A 24377-nucleotide genomic window follows, 5' to 3' on the forward strand; every position below is an offset into this window, starting at 1 on the left:
CCATACTGCCTCTCAAAACATACTCTACACAAAAAACAAAACTGAAACAAGACATGAGGTAACCACAAGCTTCTCTCTCCTAAAACATACGATGAGACATACTCACTCCCTGGACAAAATCAGAGTGTATTCTTAACTTGGCTGCTCCCCATTATCAATGAAGGACCATAACATCTTGCCTCAGTTTCATCATCTACAATAATGCTAATAGCTGCTTCATTCAGAGAGTTGGTCAAAATTTGACCTAAACATGGTAAACAAAGCACTTGTATTCTCAGGTAAATAGGTGATGAGTTAACACTGAAAACAGTCTGAATAATAATTACACTTTCATAATACTTCAACTAATTCCAAGGATCCATTTTTAGAAATGAAAGAGCATTTAACAGGCTTTTCCTACACAAACTTAACATTAATGCAGGTTTCTAAATATGAAGCAACATTTTACTACCATATTTCAGAGTCAGAAATGAAGATGTCAGGGTTTCCTACTTCATACTTCTAAAAGCCTTAGTAAAAATTCATACCAAGAAAGTACTAAACTGCAAAAACGTACTTATTTTTGCTACCCATATCTGCAAAAATAGTAAGATTCAAAATAAGATTTTAAATTTATGCTATAAAGCTATTTTCAACTCTTTAGTCCCTAGAAGGCAATGCCAGGTATACATATGGCTGTGAAGGTCTTTCACTTCCTTTACATATATATACATACATACATACACAATTAAGAGTTATATACAAAATGCCTTCAGAGAAAATAAAAATATTCAAGTTGCAAAGACTCAAAATATCTAAGCCAACTCCTTATTTGATAGGTGAGGAAACAGATATACCCCAGAAGAACACGAAAGGTACATTTCACAGCAAGAAGCAGCAGAGCCAAGGGCAAAAACCTTTCAGGGAGTCCTCCTTCTCAATAACGCGCTGCTTCTCCTCCACCAACCTCCCATGACCAAACTCCCAAATTAGGTCCTCTGAGTTAAAGTTTGAAGATACCAGCTAAATTATAAATGAAAAGTGCCAACTGAACGGTTTTCCTTCTCCTTTAATGCCCAAGTAAATAATTTATCATACAATCCCAGTCCCCCAACAAAGCAGAACCTAGAAGACATGGAATAAGGGTTGAAAGATCAATTTTTGTGAGCCAACATTCAAGGCATGGAAAACCAAGCCTAAAATGATAATGCTCTCAAATATGTATGAAAGAAAAAACAAAACAAAACAGCATTCACTGTGGCAAACACTGCTGGTTTCTCAACCCAATACCTATTTCTCCCCTTCTTTCTTATTAATAAAATTCTGACTATTAAGGGTAGTCAAAAAGCAATGTTTCCAAGCCTCCCTTGCAGCTAAGGTTGGTCAGTTGACATTTCATGCCTGGGATATAAGAAGTGCAATTTGTAGGAAAGGATGCTCAGAAAATCTCCTTAGAAGTTGAGGGAAGGGGAAGGGCTGTCTTAGCTAGTTCATATCCCTTTCACCTTACTCACCCCTTTCTTCCTGCTCTTGCATGAAACATTATTGTGATGATAGGAAAGACCCCTTAAGGAAGTGAGCCACACACAAAGACGGTTGGGGAAAAAAAACAGAAGGAAGCTGGGTCCTTGCCAACATCAATCCTGTCCTTATCTGCCAACCTGCTAACTCCATGTTACAGACACATTATTTCAGATCTTTTACTAGTGTGCATGCGTGCAACATCACTTTAGTCATGTCTGACTCTGTGCAACCCTAGGCAATGTAGCCTACCAGGCTCCTCTGTACATGGGATTCTCCAGGCAAGAATACTGGAGTGGGTTACCGTGCACTTCTCCAGGGAATCTTCCAGACTCAGGGATCGAACCTGCATCTGGCAGGCATGTTCTTTACCACTAGTGCCACCTTAGCCAACTATAATTCCTGAGTTAACTAAGCAAATACATAGTAAACGCATTTACAAACATTATTTCAAATAATCCTTCACGCAATTCTACAATGTGGAATTTGGTTCATTTTTTGGATAAGGAAACCAAACGCAGATGCAAATCCAAGTATGTCACTGAAACTTACAGTCACCCCACTGTAATTTTTCAAAAGTAGTACATATCTGGAAAAGTATATGCATTTCAAAACATTACCTTAATCATTCTCATGTAACATGCCATAAAATGCATGCATTCCCTTCTACTAACACCATTAAAATCCTGCCAATTCACGATCAGATTTCAACAACCTATGTGTGTAAATTCTTTTTACCAAGAGTCCTTCTTTGGTTGACTAAGGATGAGAGATTATACCTCTAGCAAATATCAGGTGTGCCCTACTGGTTCTACAGTGTCCATTAAATGATAAAAAGGTAAAAAAAGCTCAGCCTATTCACCTTATAGCAACTCATATAATCCTGATCACACACACTGCACTCTAATATACACATATTTACAGTGACAAATGTACAGCCTCTGGTCCTTTCATCAACCTAAGCCACCAACCACCTCCATCGCCACAGGCGCCTTTTTGCTTATTTACCTCTGGTCTCTATGACATTCAGCTTCCTCCTTCTCTAACAGACTTAACTCCTCACTTTTCCAGGCTCTAACTCTCTTTTTAAACTTATTTTTAAGGATACCTATTTCTACAATACCTTTATATCTTCATATCATGGTCCTATTCAGTACTTATAGACATAGAATTAAACAGAGGCACTGGAGAAGGAAATGGCAATCTACTCCAGTATTCTTGCCTGAGAAAGCCCTTGGACAGAAGAGTATGGCAGGCTGCAGTCCACGGGGTCGCAGAGTCAGACACAACTTAGCAACGAAACCACCACAAACAGAGGCACAAAGTTAATAATAGAACCTAGTAATTTATCTTTTACTAGAATTATTTAACAGAACAGCAAATGCTCTAAAGATGAAGAAACAAGCATCTGTACCTCGCAGGTCCTCATGAAATCATGCAGAATACACAGTAACAGTCTTCAGACTTAGAGTAACAGATGCCAGGGCTTCCCTTGTGGTCCAGTGGTGGCTAAGAAACTGCCTTGCAACGTAGGGGACACTGGTTCAATCCCTGGTCCAGGAAAATCCCACATGCCGAGGAGCAACTAAGTCCATGTGCCATAACTACTGAAGCCCATGCTCTAGAGCCTATGCTCTGCAACAAGAGAAGCCACAGAAATGAGAAGTCTGTGCATGGCAACCAGGGAGTAGCCTTTGCTCATAGCAACTAGAGAAAGCCCAAGCAGCAACAAAGACCCAGCATAGCCAATAAATAAATAAATATGTAGATTAAAAAAAAAAAAAAAAACAGATGCCAAAAGTAAACTTGTAAATCTCAAGCTTCAGTAAATAGATTAAAATTTTTTAATTAAAAGAAAAAATTAAAAAAAACAACCTTAATTCTGCTACTGTCCTTCATTCATTTTCTAAGAACTACACAGTAAAACCTTCCAAAGCCTGCTTTACAACAGAAATGGAAATAACTCAATACTCACCACTGTGGTCCAACATTATGATTAAATTGAAAAACAAAAAGCTTTATATATAAAAAAAACAAAATTAACATCATGTCTTACATTTTATTTTAAAAGCCTGAATTCCAGGATTATAGTCTTCCAGCTTGGAATGAAGATACTTGCTTTGTGAATGGAATATTCTGACAATGGACCCATTGTCAACTGCCCATAGTCAACTCAGTGCCTGATAAAAACACTTAATGCATCATACCCTGAAGCCCAAGAAGTAAACTGCTATCCAATGTGTTTTCTCATCTCCACACAAGCACTACCTTATTTCATGACATCTATGACACGCCAAGAAAGGAAAGAGCTGACAAACTGACTCACAACCAATTCTAAGACATCTCAAAGATGTTAAGGGGAAAAAAATGCCTTAGAGTCTATGAAATACGGTGTAAACCTGGCATTCTTTACTAATATAAAAACACTTGCCATCTTCACACACCTATTTTCCTTCTTGGGTAAATGTGTATTTACATGGTTTACTGTATAATTCAATTCAATCTGATTCAAATATGTTATTAAAGAACCTACTATTTTGCCAATGCTATGCTAGGTACAAATAAAGCGCATCCTAGGCTTTATAATAACATGACAACTTCTCTATTGACACACGTTTGTTAGAGCAGCAGTGGTCTTAGAACCCTTTTCACTTATAAAATTGATGACCCTGGACTTCACTGGTGGTTCAGTGTCAAGAATCTGCCTGCCAAAGCAGGGGATACAAGTTTGATCCCTGGTCCCAGAAAATTTCACATGCCACAGAGCAACTAAGCCTGTGTGCCACAACTACTGAGCCTGCCTGATGCAAATACTAACGTCTGTGCACCCCAGAGCTCATGCTCTGCAACAAGAGAAGCTACCACAAGGAGAAGCCCATGTAACGCAACTCGAAAAAGCCTGTGTACAGCAACAAAGACTCAGCACAGGCAAGGAATTGAAAAAATTGAATTATACAGTAAACCATGTAAATACACATTTACCCAAGAAGGAAAATAGGTGTGTGAAGATTAAAAAAAAACTTCTCATTTCTGTGGCTTCTCTTGTTGCAGAGTACAGGCTCTAGAGTGTGGGCTTCAGTAGTTATGGCGCATGGACTTAGTTGCCCAAAGAGCTTTTTTGGTATATATATCTATTGACATTTATCATTGAAAAATGTTTAAACATTAATTCATTTAAAAGTACTAATAAATCTTATGCATGCTAACATATCATGTTTATGGAAAAAAATTTCAAAAAAAACAATTTAGCAAATCTCTTTAATGTCTGGCTTAATAGAAGTGAGCTGGATTCTCAAATTCGCTTCTGCATTCAACCTGGTACAATATGTTTCAAATGTAGTTAGGAGAAGAAGAGTAGTTTAACAGATTTTTCAGAAAATTCTGAACATTCTTCTGGTATTACGTCGAAACTTAACAAGTGGTAGATTCCTAAAGGCTACCTGCAATGTGGAATCTGAAATACTACAAATGAAATGTTCATAGTTACATTAAAATTCACTGCTCTACCTTGTATTTTAAACAAGTCTTTTACCCAACACATGACTTTCTATCATGCACTGGCCATTTAGAAAATAAAACAAGTTTACTGACTTCTATAAATCTTCCCAACACTGACACATTTCATCACACAACAACAAAAAAATCACGTTACTATCACTACTGATCTCATCAGAAATGTCTAAGTATTAGACAACTGTCAAGCATGTGGTGCAGATACAAGTTTTTCCAAATTCTGATATTTATTTTAAAGCTTATATTATTATCACTGGCAACATACATTATCAGTTTTGCTTAAAGTGATGGGCTCACTTTGTTCCTTTCTGAGGAAACATCTGCCACACATCCAAGTCTGAATAACCAGTTTGTCAGCCGGTCACACTTTCAAGTTCAAATGGTGTTCCATTAAAAAAAAAAAAAAAAAAAAAAAGCAGCTAGTTTGGCTGGCAAGTCACCTATGTGCTTTTTCTGGAAACCACCACCATACTTTCAGTATGCAGGAAAAGTGCTCCCCATTTTAACACACAGAATATAGTACGGAAACAGGTACTTTAGAGTTAAAATTCTGAGTAATTGTCAAAATTTCAAGTACCTGTCTTGATAAGTTACTCCTTAGCAAGAGCATGTTCAAGTGAAATTGCCTTTTTTTTAAAACTTTAGATGTATGGTGGCAAAAAATACGACAACCACTAATACGGTTTTGGTGTGCTATGCATTCAATGGTGTATTTTGTGGCAGGGTGGGGGGCCGGTGGCGTGTGGCCTCCAAGATCTTAGTTTCTCCACCAGGGACTGAATCTGCGCCCCACCTGATCGCTAGAGAAGTCCCAAGGCTTTCATAGTTTAATCCATTATTGGTTTTGGCCTTGTATCATCAGTACAAAACATCACTACTGAAAAAAAAAACAGAAAAAGGCAAAAAAAATAATTAATGTAACTATGAAACAAGTTTTTACTTTATCATCTCCCTGAAAGTATCTTAGGGATCCCCAGGGGCCTGCAGGCAACTCTGGAACCTCTGTGTTAGAGAATTCAAATGACTGAAGAACTTACCAAAAAACTAAGGAGCAAAAATATGTTCTTCCCTAAGAGACTGTGCGTGCACACAGAAAGAAAAAACAGTATACTCATGTGTATATACAGTTTAAACATATCATTAAAGTTCTGCATTTGTAAAATGAGATTTTAAATATCTCACTATAACAAAGACATGGAAGCAAACGCCCAGTGACAGATGAATGGATAAAGAAGATATGGCATACATAATACAATGCTGCTGCTGCTAAGTCGCTTCAGTCGTGTCCGACTCAGAGACGGCAGCCCACCAGGCTCCCCCGTCCACGGGATTTTCCAGGCAAGAGTACTGGAGTGGGGTGCCATCGCCTTCTCCAATACACTACTACTCAGCCACAAAAAAGAATGGAATGACATTTGCAACAACATGGCTGGACCTAGGGATCAGCATACAAAAGAAGAATGATCCTAATACATGTACTCATGCGTGATATCACCTAACAGGTGGAATCTAAAATATTACACAAACGAACTTACTTCCAAAACAGAAACAGACTCACAGACACAGAGACCAAGGTTACCAAAGGGGAAAGGGTGTGAGAGAGGGACAAATTAGGAGTTTGGGATTAGCAGATACAAACTGCCATATCAATATATAGTATGGATAAACAACAAGGTTCTACATAGAGCATGGAAAACTATATTCAGGATCCTGGGATAAACCATAATGGAAACAAATATGAAAAAGTACACACACACATATATGTAACTGAATCACTCTGCTGTATAACAGAAACTAACACAACATTTTAAATCAACTATACTTCAGTAAAAAGTATTCTTTTAAAATCCAACTATTACAAAGTATTCCTTCCATGATTCTGCCTAACTAAAAATAAGCCACGTATAACTTTTACAGCATGCATGAGCTGTCAAAGCACTTCTTAAAATCTTCTCTTTCCTCACAGAGTATGGGTAAAAGGTAAAAGTAAATACAAAATAAAAGTCCTCAATGAAATCCTGAACAGACCAACAAGTTCACAGGATCAAATATTAAGACAGTAAAAGTCATCTCTAGAACTACTAATTTGTAAGGGAGAACTTGAAACAGTTAATAAAGTATAAATTAAGAGTACTAATAAGCTAAATGATATGATGAGTTTAAGGTATTCAATTTTACAAATGGAATAACCCAAGTTTCAGCTGTTTCTTTTCCCAATCTTAAAAATTTCCTTTGATCTTAAATAAAACCAGCAATCAAAGAATCTTTAAAAAGAACTCCCCTGAAAATGCCATTTAATAAACTAAAGTATTACCATTTGGGACAATTTCAGAACACAAATACATATTATATGTGTAAAAATGAACAATGCACAGAAATGGCAGATGGCAGCTGCACATTAAAGGACTTCAGTCCTCTTGCCTCTCTCCTGTGAGATTTCCATATTGTTTCTATATAGAAACAATGTTTAGTCTAAAACTGATCTAACCAAGGGCTTGGTGGAAACCTGTGGCATACTATTTATCAGAATTCATTGAACAGGTGTTTCCTGAGCACCTACTTGATATGCAAAGCTGAATATGTGCTAGAAGGGATGAAAGCATGAGAAACTCTCATAGGCTCCAGACCTGTCACTAGAAGGACTTAATGCTATCATCTCAGCACTCTCAACCAATCTGTGCAGCTCATAAAAAGTGGGTCATAACATCTCAATGCAAGACTAAATGTGAAATATATTAGAATGAGAAGTAGCACATTATAAAACAAATATCAGGGGATAAGAAAGGTAGAACTGAGGCTAGAACAGGGCAGCTGTATAAAATTCAGCTACTTGTCACTTAGAGTTTTTTGTTGTTTTTTTTTTTAAGTACAAAAGCAAATCTGGAAAAACAATTAAGAGTTATTATTAGCTCTGGTCACAAAAAAATGGCTCACCAAGGTGAACGGATAAACTGTGGTACATCTAGACAACAGATTATTATTCACCTCTAAAAAGAAATGGTTATTGGCCCAAAAAAAGACATGAAGGAAACTTAAATGCAAATTGCTAAGTGAAATAAGCCAATCTGAAAAGCCTACCTACTGTATGATTCTAGAAAAGATAAAACTAAGACTGTAAAAAAGATTAGGACTTGCCAGGGGCTGGGATAGGGAAGAGTGAACAGGAAGAGCACAGAGAATTTTTAGGACAGTGCAAATACTCTGTATGATACCACAGTGACAGATACATGTTGTTATACACATGTCCAAACCCACAGATGTACAACACTGAGTGCACCCTAGTATAAACTTTGGACTCTGGGTGATAATGATGTGTCAGTGTAGGCGAATCAACTGTAACAAATGCCCTACTCTGGAAGGGGATACTGATAAGAGGGGAGGCTGTTTATGAGTGGGGCAAGGGGATACAGGAAATCTTTGTCCCTTCCCTTCAATTTTGCTGTGAACCTAAAACTGCTCTAAAAAAATATTCTTGGGAATTCCCTGCTGGTCCACTGGTTAGGACTCTGCACCTTCACTGCCAAGGGCGAGGGTTCAATTCCTGGTCAGGAAACTAAGATCCCACAAGCCACTCAGCATGACCAAAATGAATGAATAAACAAACAAACAAACTTTAAAAAAAAAGGCCTTCCAAGGTACTCAAACTTAAGAAAGTGAGCAAAGATAAAAGGAGTACAAAAGAAAGAACCAGCTGAACATCTGCCCAGAGTCATCAAACCAGTAAGATGTCACTAAGTGCTACACCACTGACTCTCAGCACTGACATGACAAGCAGGTGCTGGCGTTAAGGTCAAAGGTCTAAAAATGCACAACCAGTTACTGAAACAATAAACAGCTGGCTACAAACACTTCTGACTTACATACCAAAAACCCAGGTGTCCTCATGAGTTGAAAACATAAATTCTGACTATTCTCTACAGTCTTAAAATAATTTATTACCACTACAAATATTATAATATTTATAACTAGCAAGATATTTACCATTAACATTCAGTTTCTACCGTTCTTCCTCACTATCTTCAAGGAAGCCTCTGAGAGCTAAATACTTTACCTTAACTTTTGAGCCTAGAAATCAAATGGGTTTGGTCAAATTTTAATATATCATTATTACTTTTTCAGAAGTCACCTACCCAATAACCTCAACTATAAATATATTCTGCTCAAGAAAACAATGTATTGTAAATACTTTAAGACTTTTATCATATGAAAATCAGTGTTATTCCTAGGGAGAAAGGAGAAAACAGCAACAAAAAAAGAAAAACAGTCAAAATAAAATACACCAAAAACTGTCAGAGTAAACAAGTTCTCTTAATTAAAGAAGAATTACTTGGAAAATTCTCAGGAAGTTCTACGCAGTTTATCTTTCCATAATAATTGAATTTCTGGGTTAAAACTGCCAACTATAATTATATCAAAGTTTTCATTGAAACTACAAATAGAACTGCCAAAAACAAGAGAAAAAGATATCGAAATGGTGAAAAGTACACCCCTTTAAGATAGAATAAAATGTTTCAATGGGTCAAAATAAGGACCCTTTGCTAGAATTCACAGCTAATAATATATTTTTTTCTGTTTTAAGTTAACTATATAACTAGTTAATAACAGAAAGATACAGAATGTAATAACATTTTATCACTATCTCACACCCAAGTTCTCTTTCTGATCTAAAACTCAAGATGACAGAATTTCTTGAGCTATAAGGTTTTTAACTAACACCTTTGCAACTCATCCTAAGTTTATCTTCATTTCCACATGTTATTCTAGATCTAAAAACAGCCAAATGCTGAAAGATAAATTTGCCATGCAAATTGCTAAATAACCAAACCCACTAAATCTGTGTGCTCCAAGACCACATTCTCATATATCTACATCCCATTTTATTTTTTTAAAGAGACAGTACCATTTACACTCCACTCAAGAGTAAGTTCTGTATAAAATCCACTAATAACTAAGATTAATGCACTACTGTGTTACAATCAGAAGTAAAAAACAATTACTCCCTCTGGGAGGTGAAGCCTACCTCCTCTGGCCTCCTTGACAGTCAGCTAACACTTGGTAAAGAATCCGCCTGCAATGCAGGAGACCCTGGTTCAATTCCTGGGTCGGGAAGACCAGCTGGAGAAGGGATAGGCTACCCACTCCAATATTCCTGGGCTTCCCTTGTGGCTTAGCTGGTAAAGAATCAGCCTGCAATGCGGGAGACCTGAGTTCGATCCCTGGGTTGGGAAGATCCCCTGGAGAAGAGAAAGACCGCCCACTCCAGTATCTGGCCCGGAGATTTCCATGGATTGCATACTCCACGGGGTCACAAGACATGGCTGAACAACTTTCACTTTCACACTTGGTGACTAGCTTCTGAAGGACAGAACACAGAAGGGAAAAACAGTAACTTCACAGTGGAGAAATTTGGCAAGTGCAACCTAAGCCAAGTGGATCAAAGTTAACATCACCAGTGAGGCCATGAGGACAGAGGCACTCCCCCCATACACACCCTACTTGTGATAAAACGGGCACTTCACCTCTGCAGTATTCTTTCCAAAACCCACAAGAAGTTTGGCTAAATTTTAATACCTCACTATTATGAGGTCTAATCATGAGGGGGAAAAAATCAGATAGACTGGAATTGAGCACTCCAAAAACTGCCTGACCAGTGCTCCAAAACAGTCAGGGTCATGCAAAACAAAGAGAAACTGTCACAGACCAGAGAAGGCTAAGGAGACATGACCACTAATACGGAAAACCTGCAACAGAAAAAAACATGTTCATGGAAAAACTGGTGAAATCTGAATAAAGCCTGGAGTTTATAGTAACATACCAACATTGATTTCTTAGTTTTGAAACACGTACCTCAGTAGTATAAATAACAGAGGTAACGAGAACTAGTTGGGGCATAAGAACTCTCTGATTTTGCAACTTCTCTGTAAATCTAAAATTATGAGTTTATCTTTAAAAATAAAAGCTATCAAAACATTAAGGCAAATCAGTAGAAAATAAGAAGGGCAGCTTACATCCCAAGCCTTCCGTTAAAATCACCCCAACTTTTAAAAAATTAAGCATCTAAAGTGTTTGTACATCCTTGACAGTCTTAAGACTAATTAAAATCACCATAACACAAAGCAAAACTGAATCACTACAGACATTCAGTTTAAATATCAATAAAAATGCTGGCAACTAAATTTTCTTCAACAGATATATCTTCAATACCTGGAGAGTATTAAGACATAAAGGTGTCTAAGCACTATTATTTCCACTTCATGATTTTGCAGAATGCAAGGTATTTCAGTAACGTATTTGTGGCATTATAACAGAAATAGCTCTATGTCAAAATTTAAACTATGATCTGAAAAAAAAAAGGACAAAGGTAAAAAAATATTTAGATGCTTAAATACTGAACTGTCTCAAACTCTTATGGGATCCTATTGTGGCTGGGCATATTCTTTTACTCAATTATATCCACATTGCCTAAGTTTACCTTTTAAAACATGAAATATAATTCAGGTAATTAAATACATAAAATTTTGAAAGGAACAGCATGCTGCCATTCTATCTGGATAAAAGCTTCCATAAATCAGGTACTTTTTTTATAAGGCTTACTTTCTTCTAAAATTATTGACAGGGCACATACAATTCAGACATCTCAAGAATACCAGATACAATGCCATCTAATCTACTGTTAAAAAGAGATATCAGAACACTTACATTAAAACCTATTTAAGTCAATTTTTTCTTTATGATATTATTCAGAAATAGGATTAACTGAGGCATTGGGCTATATACTGCTTTAAATCTATTTTTCATGTAATAAATGTGACTATAAGCAAAACTGATTTTATAAGTCACAAATGAAAAGCAGATTCCTTATATCAACATTGGCTTCTATTTTTTCTATCAATAACAAAAACAAAGTTACCAGAGTTTACTCTCCAAATATGAAGTAGTACACCCAAGCATTAGTATTTCTCAAAGTGTTACCTAAGGCCACAAATGATATTGCTTAAAAAGAATACAATTATTACTTTCAACTTTCAATTACAAGGAGCCCTCATATTTAAAAAGGGCTTTGTAATACTATTATCTGCATTCCAAGTTTACTCAAAGTAGAAAAACAGGTTAAAATATCTATGAAAGTGTAACATCTACTAAAATTTAACTTCAAATAATAAAATGCCATCAGAACTTCATCAGAGCTGACAAAACACTCTAAGAATGACATTTGAGAACTAAAACAGCCAGAACTGATAGACTAAAATTGTTATATTTTACCCAATTCTTTCAAATAATAAGCCCCAATTTAAAAGCATAAATCAAACACTAATTTTTGATTCTATAAAAAAGATTTCTATTTCCTATTAAGCAGAAAGATAAGACATGTATCTGTCAATTAAGATAATCCAGTTCAAAGGCTTAAGCACATAGATCAGATCAACCCCCAAAATGGAGAATAAGCACAAGTAGATATGGTATTTTGTTAGTCATTCTTTGAGTTACAAGATGCAAAGGGGGGAATCCCCTGGAGGTTCAGCGGTTAGGATTCCATGCTTTCACTGCGTGGGGCCTGGGTTTGATCCCTGGTTGGGGAACTAAGGTCCTGCATGTCTGTGTGGTGTGGCCAAAAGAGAAAAAATGTAACAGGGCTAAAATTTAATCCTGGGAGTAAGCTCCCAAAGGGCAGGAGACTCCCATTTACCTTGCCTGAAGAGCACAGGAGGATGCTGAGAGAAGACCTCTAGACTCCCTACCTTGAGGACTTAAAGAAAACAGAGATGAAGATCTTTAAAGTGTAAGAACTCAAGATTCAGGTGCCAAGTTCCACCATGTCTCACTTCACTGAACAGAGTTAGGGCAAATCTAAGGCACAGCCTATTTTTATCTTTGGAGAATGGGTATCAAAGTTGTAAACTACTACTATATGTTTTTAGCATAAGTAAGTTCAAGTTTGATAAATAAATGCCAAATTGCACAAAGTGAAATAGGCCAAGCATATTCTGATTTTCCAACTTCTAGAAAAAAGAACCTGACTTTACTTCTACTTTTAATTAAGGAAATACCTTCTCTCCAAAGGTTTATTTGTGTACTTTCCTGCCAGTAAATTCAACTCTCTTGTCTGATTTCTAGAAATTAGTCACAGTATAAGAGAGGCACACTAATAGAAAACAGACATACAGAATGAAATATATGAAAAGAATGTAGTCTTTTTGAGTCACCAATAGTCTTCCTGATATGTCACTGTTAATATATTATAAAACTCTTGGCTAAAACTCAAACAAAGGAAAAGCCACATTAATTACTCAAAGATTGATAGAATCTGTCTATTCTACTTTAAGAGCCTGTAGAAAGAAAAAAGCAAGTAAATGTTCACAAGAAGGTGAATGACTCAATACAGGTATACTCAAATATACGTCTTTGATAATCAAAGACAGCATTCAAGGGTGGCCCTTCTTCACTACCAGAAGAAATGGGCAGGAATCCAGGTAATTAGACTAAGGAACACACTTAAAGGTCTACTTCCTCTCCTCCTTCCATTCATAAAATAAACCTGACTTAAAAGAAAAGTATTTTGTTTTTTAATTTCTGAGGATACAAATGAATAGAAAAGCAAAATACAGGGTTTGTTTTTTTCTTATTATCAAGATGGTGGCTCTGGTGAACTGAATGAATTAATTGGTAAAATCAACAGATGCTAATAATGCCAAAATAGAGTTGCCAAGATCAGTGATTCTGTTATCAAATACACATTATGCTCTACATTTTAATACACTTACTTAAATATACTCAGAAGCAACATTGAGATGGGTCACCAAATTAAGATAAACAGTTAAAACTCCTCTCATAAGAAAACACCACAAGCATTTAAAATGCATTTCCCTTCTGGGTTTATCCATTTCATGTAAGTTTGTAATAAAGACCCAAAATGTACAAGAAATTCATGGGATGATTTCATTGTAGGAGCCTTAATCTTCGTTAACAATGTGCCCAAGTTCCAAATCCCACTTGTAGGACTCTCTAGGTGACCATTTGTTAGTGAAAAAAGCAAATTCAGTCTCTTTCCTTTGGAATGAAATAAAAACTATGACCTAGTTTCAAGCTTTGTTGCCAAGGAGACTTATTAATTTATTTACAGATTTAGATTAATAGATTAGCAAAAGGGTACTAAACATTCAGTAGTCTGTAAAACCATAAAACAATGTATCTTACTATATTATACCTGCTGCTGCTGCTGCAGCTGCTAAGTCGCTTCAGCAGTGTCAAACTCTGTGCGACCTCAGAGACGGCAGCCCATCAGGCTCCTCCGTCCCTGGGATTCTCCAGGCAAGAGTACTGGAGTGGGTTGCCATTTCCTTCTCCAATGCATGAAACTGGAAAGTGAACAGGAAGTCGCTCAGTCATGTCCGTCTCTTAGCGACCCCATGGACTGCAGCCTACCAGGCTCCTCTGTCCATGGGATTTTCCAGGCAAGAGTACTGGAGTGGATATTATACCTAGTGATCTCTTATGAACACAGTTCTAACCAAGTCAACTTTCTACAGACAGACACTACAATGGAGATGTTTACTGAAATCTTTGAATTAATCAATCCTTCAAAACTATCTAAACAACAGAAAGTCAACTGATTAAAAAGCAAAATTCAGATAACCAAAGTTATACTAAACCATCTGAATGAAACAACTAAATCTATATTCACTAAGCTGAGTAGTAACCCAAATGTTTCTGAAGTAACATGAACCAGGCACACACTATATCTAATTTTCTGTTTATATTACTAATCAACTAAGATTTTATCATCCAAGAAGCCTTGAAAAGTATGCATGATAAAAATATAATACACAGAAAAAGAAACATTTTGCCTAATACTAAAACCAAAATGCACAATTTACAATATTAATAACAATTTCTCATATAGGCAGTATCTCTTACTCTGATACATAATGCCTTCTTAAAAGTGGTTTACAAGTTGGAAACCAGCAAGTTGAACAAAAGCCATTCCATTTCCTATCAATTAAATAATATTCTGAATCCCTAAATATGGTTCCTCCAAGTGCAACAGCCCAGGTATCTTCTGACAGAGCCCAAAGACAGACCCACCAGTCATGCCTGTCCTGACAAAGTGCAGCCAAGCCTTTCCACATCACATGGCTTTCCTACGCCTTCCTGGCTGCTCTGCTGGACAGGTCAAAAGATCAGTAAGCACCTATTCAAACCACCCACTTGATGCCCTTGATGCCTAAAAGGCAGGGTTAAGGCAGAAGGGATCCTTCACCCCTCATGAGCATGTAACTGCCCCGTGGGACTTCCCACCACCTGGGTCTTAAGGATTTGGGTTCTGTCGGGCATGGGCAAGTGCCACCACAAGCACCAGCCTGCGAACAACCTGCCAGCTTCCCAAGGATCCGATGAGGTACAGAGAAGAAACAATAACCATAGCACCCCCATAAAAATACAACAATTCTTCTCATACCCCACCTGAGAATTACCAAGGTAACAACAGCCTATCAACAGTATACACTGACTTGCCTGTGTTTCCAAAGATTTCTACATTGCACGTAAATTACACTTTGGCAATCTGGAAACAATACTAACACATATGCTCAGAGCACCATCCTCATGTTTGAGGACTGAACCAAAGTCCACCCAGTGAATAAACTGTCACTGACTCCAACATAAAACAGGTTGTTTTTATTTTTGTTAGCCAAGCTAAAAATTCCAGTTGTGAGTAGCTAAGATGTTAATTTTTTGAGCAACATGCATATAAACTAATATACATTCAAATGTTTGTAATGTATAAAAATGTGATAGTAAAGCAACATCTGATTTATTATTATAGCAATGTCTATTAATTATCAAATCACAAAGCAAAACAAAAAACCCCACTATTTTGCTAAATATTAACTTTTTAAAAAAAGATTCCAGGAAAACATATTTAGGGATACCCTCTTAGAATGTGTTTCCAGTTCTGCCACTGGGTTCCTGTTGTTTCTTTTTATCTGAGTTTAGTCCATAGGAAGGGGCTTCCCAGGTGGCGCTAGTGGTAAAGAATCCACTTGCCAATGCAGGAGGTGCGGGTTGGATCGCTGGGTCGGATCCCTGGCTCGAGAAGGTCTCCTGGAGTAGGAAATGGTAACCCACTCCAGTATTCTTGCCTGGAAAAGTTCATGGACAGAGAAGCCTGGTGGGCTACAGTCCATGCAGCCACAAAGAGTCGGACGCCACTGAGCGACTAAATGCATACACAGTCCATATGACAATTTAGACCTTAACAGAGTCCTACATAATCATTTGTAAACTGGAGGTGCTAAGTAAAACTAATGTTAAAAAAATTATTATCAATACTTTACAAAAAGCAAGAAAAAGGTACCATCAACAAAGAGGGTGTTTACCATCTCACAAAAATACAGTCTTATTAGCAAATGCAAAAATAAAATTTATTTGTAGCCATATTTCTTGAAGTACCATTTCAAAGGGCCACAAAACAAAAATATTTCACAACGAAAATTTAACTAACTTTGAATGGGGGAAAGGGAAGGGCAGCCACAGAACTAGCTTTGACAGAGTTAGGTTAGAAATCAGTGTTTAGGCTTATGTTATTTAATGGGACTCCTTTAAAACACACAACTGAAACAAGAGTTCAATGCCACAACCATCCTCATTTAACTTTTTAAATTCAAGCAACCTATTATAAAGTTAAATCTGTATCTACCACATGATCCAGCTATTCCACTCCAATATATTTACCCAAAAGAAAAGGAAGCATATGTCCATAGCAGCTTTACTTGTAATAACCCCAAACAGAAAACAACCCAAATGTCCACACAGGGGTGAACGCATAAACAAATTATGGTACAGCCATACAATGAAATACTACTCAGTGGTTTAAAAAAAAAAAAGAACTACATGATAACAAGGGGGGCTCTAAAAAATATGAAGAAAGAATTCACACAGAAAAGAATATACAGTATATGATTCCATTCATATAAAATTCTAGAAAATGCAAAATAATCTACAGTGGGAAAATAAGTATGTTCACTCTCTTGACTGTGGCAATAGGCTTCATGAGTGACAGTTATGTGAAAACCTACCAAATCTATCACTTTAAACATGTATAGTTCTTTTATGTCAATTATACCTCAATAAAAAACAAAAGGAAAAATAATCAAGTCACTAACACTCTAAAGCTCTTACCAATCAGACAGCTGATGAATATATTATGTGCAACCTACCAACTCCGAGAAGGCACTTTGAGAAGTACAAAACTATCCCTAATGTAAGAATCACTATTTTTAAACACACACAAAAAAACATGAAAGTTTAAACAAAGAGATCAGAACTCATTTTTCATTGCTATGCCAGGCTGGCTGCTTCAGTGCTGAAATGACACCAACTAAGACACAATATAACAAAGTGAGAATCCACTGAGTGCGGGACCCCAAGATTTTTAATTAAATATTTTAATTCAAAAGCTTACCTTCTCTGATCTAGAATATCATTTCTAGAAAAGAGAAATAATCCAAAAATGTAAGATAAGCCTTATGCATGTTAATTTCAATCTTATTTATCACAGGAAAAAGGCAAAGAATTAAATCAATGGCACAGGCATGCTTTAAGCCATGGTTTAGCTCTTGTAATAGCTTATTACATGAGCTATTATATCTGATATTTATAAATAGGAAAAACAGCTGCAAAAATATTAAGCAAAAACACGGCATGTACAATATGATCAACAGATTGAAAATAATATATCTTGGGTCGGGGGGAAGCACTGATAAGAAAAAACTACATCATGTTAACATTTCAGGACAATGGTTCTCAAACTGTGGTTGCTAGACAGAACAGCATCACCATCATCTGGGAACTTCTCAGAAATGCACGTTCACAGGCCCCACTCTAGATTGAGTGAATCACACTATTTCAGGGGTGGGACCCATTTTAACAAACCCTCCAAGTAGGGTTCCCCCATGGCTCAGTTGGTAAAGAATCTGCCTGCAGTGCAGGAGACCTGGGTTTGATTCCTGGGTCAGGAAGATCCCCTGGAGAAGGAAATGGCAACATACTCATTTTCTTGCCTGGAGAATCCCATGAACAGAGGAGACTGGCAGGCTACAATCCATGAGGTCGCAAGAGTCGGACACGACCTAGCGACTACACCACCACCACCACCAAGTAGTTAAGATCACACTGAAGCTTGAGAACCAGTATTTAAAGGACAGGCTTATGGGAGATGGTTTTCTTTCCCTTTTTGTAACCTATACTTTCCTCAATTATCTTACTACTGGTATAATCCAATTAAAGTTTTTTCATTTAAGTATTTTACTAAAATGTACACTGCAGGTCTACAGTTAAAAAGCTATTTCACTATAAGCACTTTCGCAGGTCTGAATCATATGCCAAAAAATCCAGTGATTCTTGGAACCATTAAAATCTGGTAAGATTGAAACAAGATACTAAATTACATATAATTATATATCTATAATATATGTAGATATGTACAGGTCAAGGTGCTGGGGAAACTGCACAATACTAGAAAACCAACAAATCCAGGTTCCTTTAACACACACATGAAAACAGATAAGGGATTTTTACAGGCCACATCTGCAAAGATTGTTTTCCCCTAAAAGCTGAATTTTTAGGCTTATGTGTAATTTACTAGAACTGCAGTGCAGGAATCAGATGTTCTGAAGCTGTGAATGCTTACTCATGTAGGTTCCTGCTTAACCAAAATAAGTGCCAGTATGTTATATTTGTCACCAAAATCTAGGCAGAGAAGACAAATTCAGAACACTGAGAGTTGCCAAAGCTTTAACTTTTAGCTTGAAGACCATAAAACTGTTCCACCTTCCATCTTTTCATCTCACTAAAACAGAGATCACAGGAAATAAAAGGCAAACCACACTTTCCCAATGACACTGGAGTTAGTTAAAAGATAATAGAACCGTCTACACTTTTAGCACAAATAAAAGAGCAACAAAAACTACTAACTTAGGGATAGACTAACTACAGATCAACAGCAAAACATCCAAGTTGAAGGCAAATGACTACACATTTTAATATTTTTCAGTTTTTAACATCAATCTTTTAAATAACAGGAAGAGAGATTCCCATATATCCCATCACATAAAATTCACTTTAAACTTTCTATTCCTTGAAAAGTCAATTCTGAAAGTAAATATGTTATTTTTTTTTTAAAAAAAAAGGTAATACATACAGCCCTCACTTGCTATAACACAACACGTACTTTGATTTTTTTTTGTTTTAGTTACATAAGCACACACCAAATTTTTCACTACGAAACCCCCAGCATCTAGCCCCAAGCCTGGCATGAGACGGGTGCAGAAATGACTGAGGGGATGAACCTGTTACTGAAAGCTTCTGAAACCCTAAGGCAGACAACTAGGATTCTAAGATTCACTAATGCTGATAACGAATTTAGCATAAGACACTGGCCCGTTCTGATCACTGCTCTTAAAGCTTTTATAAGGGAAGCTTACCTTTCTACCATACTTTTGAATCCCTGCAGGAGTCAGTTAAATACATTTAAAGTGGTGGCTATCTGGTTTCAAGCTACCACAACTCCCTCTGAAAAAGGGACTCTTTGAAAACTCTTGGTATTATAAAATTAAGTTCCAAAATTTCACACCAATAACAAACACAGTGCTTGCCAAGTTCTCGTTAGCATCAGATCCACTTTTCTGATTTAACCCTGAATAATTCTTATACTCTTAACAGGTCAGGTTTTCCTCTCCTCTTTTTACCCCTTGAAAATACACTTGTTCCTGTGACACCACTCACGAGGCCTCCCCAGCCCCAACTTCTTTTGTATATAAACACACTGGTCACACATTCCCATCAGCTGTTTGGTAGCTCCGCCCCTCCTCCTTTTCCGGGTAGTAACAGAGCAGCCAATAAGCTGTGAGGAGCTGTGCCTACGGCCTTTTGCCTGCATAGGCTTTTCCAAAACAAGCAGTTCCAGCCTTCAGCAGGGGCCACTGGTTCACAGATAAAAGGATCACCAGGCTGTGCAACAGGGTGAGACGAGTAACCCCCACCAACAAGGAAACCCGTGTAATCTGAGCTTGTTTGTTCCTCCACCCAGGAGAACTTAAACCGATATTCCTTTAGGGCAAATCACGCTTTAAGGTCACCAGAGTCCCAGTTCTCAGACAAACTAAATAATCAGCCGGTTTGAGATAGAAACCTCAAAGCTTGCCAGGCTGAGAACAGCACAGTATCACCCACCCACCTCACTTTGCAAAACAAATGGCAACACTATTATTCAACCACCATTCCACAGGATTTGGGCTTTTTGCAAGTTTTTTGATTGGGACACATTCCTACAGGGCCCAAGTCATGTACATCAGTTTCTAGGCTCCTGGAGAGGTTTGCACAACCCTCAGCAAAGGATCAGAAGAGAAACAATGAATGAGTCAGAGTTTCAGAACATAATCGCCCAGCAGACTATTAAGTGCATTGGTGCAAAACACTCACTCCCTCCATAACTTGGAAGTCAGCTCTCCTCCTACCAACCCGTCACAAAAGAAATATCACCGACTCCAAACAACAACCAGAGACGGTGTCTCTGAAAGGACCTAACGAGGTGCTGGAAGGCAGTGGCCAATTAGTTACACATCCTCTTCTTTCCCTACCCCCACGCACTACTTTCCTACTATATAGATTCCCTGCCAGGCTGTAAATCCTGGTGGCATAATTACGCTCAGGAGACATCCAAAAATGGGCTGAAACAGGAGATTTCAACAAAACCAGCTATCAGCCTACACACCAAAGAAATCAAGGGGGCACTGAGGGGCAAAAAGCAAGTACATTCCTCCAGACCTTTCCTACTTCCTCCACACCATCTTTCATTTTCAACCCTCGACTGTTTCACACAATTGTATTCATTTTAGCAGTGTCCTGGTAAATAAGCCTTGCTTAAATTTCATGGTAAATATACCTTGCTCAAAAACTGTTGTCTCCATTTGGGCCTACTAATGTGAATTCAACAGAGAAACGAGGCCACAAAATCTCTCACACACCCACCCCAACACACATGCACAACAAAAGGAAATACAAAAAATTTAACTCAGACCAGAAAATAACAAACATGAAACAAAGATAACCTCTGGCTTTTAAATCCCGAGACTGTTGTCCTCCTATCTCAGACATGTACAATTTTAAAGCGCCTCTGCTTTCTTTTGTCAGAAAGGAGGAAGGTGGGGAAAGAACAGAAGGCCAATGCATCTTTGCCTTTCTTCATCTTCTACTAAAAATAAGCTATGAAATAAGCCACTTAGGGGAAGAAAAAAAAAGAAAGACACCCTGCTGTTCTTTGTCTGTTTTCTTCCCCCTCTCCACCCCCCACACCCCACTCCTAAATACGGTGATCATTCTAGATGCCACAACTACTAAATGAACAAAAGGCACTGTATGGAAAAGGCATCAGGTCAAGTAAGGCCTCACCCTCTTTATCCTCAGCCTTCTAAAAAAATATATGTAAGTATATAATTTGAGAATCTGACATTGATCAAAGACAGCTGGAATTCTCTCTCACCCCCATCCCAATTAAACATTAGGTAGAAATTTGCATTAGGTGTGACAGTAAGTCTCAATTCAAGATAAAAATAACTCAAGATTCTGCCACCATGTCATTTCCTAGTTTCTAAACAAAAATAAAACCCGAAACTGCTTTGTGTAAAATGTACACACAGCCATAGTTACAAGTTTTCCTGCCACCTTATGAAAAGCCAACATTACTGGTATTATTCACACATTTACAAAACTCAATCACAGCCACAAACAGCTCATAAAGAGTCAATTTCACTTGTGCCTAAACATATATTTGGTACATAATATATACTTTATTACTTGCTCCTCTAATTCCCACTCCCACCTCCCCCAAATTCTAAACTTCTAACCCTAAACTGAGACGTTCATGTACTGTTCCTAATTTCTAATCAAGTTTTCCTGAGTGAAGAGAAAAACATCTTATTCCTGAAAAGATTATGGGGTGGGGGGGGGCAGAGAAGAATCACTTGCCCAGGCAACTTCCCTTCCATCCCCCACTTCTAAACCAAATGAAAAAAACTACTTTTTTAAAACTTCAGCGAATTCTTTAAGTGAGTGTTCAACAATAACCATTGATCTCTACAAACTGGTAAAACATCCAATCAAAAACAGTAACAATAAAAGGAAGAAAGAAGGAATTCACCTGAAGAATCTAGCCAAACAACTTGAGTTATATAAACAAAACCCAGCAACAGGGGGAAATGGTGGGGGGATGGGGGTGAAGGAGAAACAGAAGCAGGAGACAGGACTTTTTAAACTGCGTTTCACACACTACCACTCTCCAGCCCCGGGTTCCCCCTCTCCCCAGGGATTCAGTCTTTCAGAACCCTGGGCTCCTCTCTCTCATCTCTCTCTAAATTACCCCTCAAAAAATGTCTCGATTTGTCACAGGAACCTTCGCGAATTTCTCTAGCTGGTCATGAAATAATCGGTCTGGACTCCAACCAAAACCACTGCCTGAAGGACTCTTATCAGTTAGAGCTTTCCCACTGCTACCTCCAAAGTACATAAAGTTGGGGTGGGGGGAGTAGGAAAATAAAGGGTGTCACTTGGCAAGAACAGGGCAGTTATTATGAGCACCTTATTCTCATACAGGGAGTTTGCTTAACTGGCTAGTGCAGGGGCTATTTGGTCAAGGAGATCCCCTTTTTCTCCTTCCCCCTCAGCTGTCATAGCCACAATATGGAGGGTGGCTTGCTGGAGGGCCTGGGGGTCCTCACCACATACTATGGGTGGGATAGGCTTTGTCGGTAGGAAGAAAAGAGTGAGGTTCTTCTAAGGACCAGAAAGCTTAATAGGGGTAGCTGATCTAAAATATTCAGAGCTCTTTAATACAAGAGGGGGGCACTGAGCAGACTACTCTCTTCCTAATATAGAAAGGAATTAGGGATAAAGGAGGTCACTTGAGTTACCCCAGTTCAAGAAGCACTGTGAGAGGAGGGAATGGAGGCATCTCAAGAAAAGGAGAAAGGCTTCGCTCTAGGGAATTTCTATCTCGAATCCCCAAATTCAGAGCGAGCAAACAGGAAAAAGAAGGTGGGCTTGGTGGTGAAGAGAGAGGGCTGGTACTGCAAAAAAAAAAAAAAAAAAGGCCCATTTGGGAGTCCAAATGTCGTGGAGAAAAGTCACGGGGGCTGAAGGTGCGGAAAGAGCGTGAACAACGCACATTTCGGGGTGCTGCAGATAAAGGGGGAGCTGAGAAGGATCTCGGCTCCTGGGAGGTGCCAAAGAGCCTCCGTAGGCACTGGGAGGAGGGAGGGGTGGGAGGAAGCCTTGGACAGTGGGCTGGAGTGCCCCTGGGCCCCTGATTAGGTTTCAGGGGGTGCCCCGGGCATCCCCATATCGTCCCCCACGTAGAACCCGAATTCCCCACCCCCCGCCCCGCTCCACGAAGGATACAGCTTGACCACGTCCGTGTCCATCCGCCTCTTGCCCGGACTAGGGGATGACATGGTGTCGCCGCTGCCTCCCCGTCGCCTGCGCCGCCGCCGCCTCTCGCCCTTCCTCAGCCCGCCTGTCACGGGCCCCGGGCCCCGGCTCTGAGGAGCCCGCGGCCGCGCCGGCTCCTCGATGGAGGTGGCAACACCCCCGCGGTCCTGTTTGGTCCCGTCAGCCGCCGCCGCCGCCGCCGCCCCCCGCACGGGGGGGAACACCGGGCACTGTCCGGCCGAGTGGGGGTGGGGACCCCGCGGCGCACGGCTCGGGCTGCCCCTCTCCGGCTGTGGGTTCCGCCGCGGCCCGGACCTGGCGCTCCTCTGCGCCGCGCGTCGCTCCCTCCTGCCTGCTCTAGCTCTCTCGCCTGCTCGCCCGCTCACCCTCTCGCCGGCTCCCAAGCTGCCTCCACGACAAGCGGACGACTCCTGCTCAATCGGCCTCTCTACCCCAGCCTCGCTCTGGGCGCCGTGACGTCACCTCTGTGACGTCATTGGAGGGGCGGGCCCAGCTGGCGAAAGGGGTGGGGTGCCGCGGCGGCGGCGTGAGTTTAGCAGGGGATTCTGGGAGTTGTAGTTCCTCTTTTTCCTGCCCGTCCAGCTTTCTGCCCCCCCTCCCCCAACTCCCTCACACTTAATCGCTCAACTGTCAGCGTCGTTGTCATCATCAAAAACGATAATGATTAAATAATGGCAGTATCATCATATTCATGTGTTTTAGGGTAATGAACCTCCTTCCCACATACACTGTTTAAAAGTCTGTTTATTTGATTTAAGGAAGCCAAGGTGGAAATTAACCCAGACAGTTACCAAAATCTAGAAATTCCTAAACCAGCAGGTCCCCTGCCCTCTGCTCCCACCTTGAAAGGAGAGAATAGCCAG

The 24377-nt window shown here is 39.0% G+C and overlaps 1 protein-coding gene across 8 annotated transcripts in view; it reads right to left on the bottom strand.

The window, feature by feature from the left end:
- UBE2H (ubiquitin conjugating enzyme E2 H) overlaps window positions 1-23954 on the bottom strand; it is a 100611-nt gene extending 76657 nt beyond the window's left edge. For 5 of the 8 annotated variants that reach the window (XM_004008057.6, XM_042248824.2, XM_042248822.2 and 2 more), the window contains exon 1: window positions 23464-23954. In XM_004008057.6, the coding sequence (XP_004008106.1) occupies window positions 23464-23516 (53 nt within the window). In that variant the 5' untranslated portion in view covers window positions 23517-23954. The other 3 variants (XM_060414834.1, XM_060414832.1, XM_060414831.1) reach the window with 1 other exon arrangement.
- Between the last annotated feature and the right edge of the window lie 423 nt (window positions 23955-24377).

The sequence above is a fragment of the Ovis aries genome, chromosome 4, assembly GCF_016772045.2.
Source record: "Ovis aries strain OAR_USU_Benz2616 breed Rambouillet chromosome 4, ARS-UI_Ramb_v3.0, whole genome shotgun sequence".
Classification (NCBI taxonomy): Eukaryota; Metazoa; Chordata; class Mammalia; order Artiodactyla; family Bovidae; genus Ovis; species Ovis aries.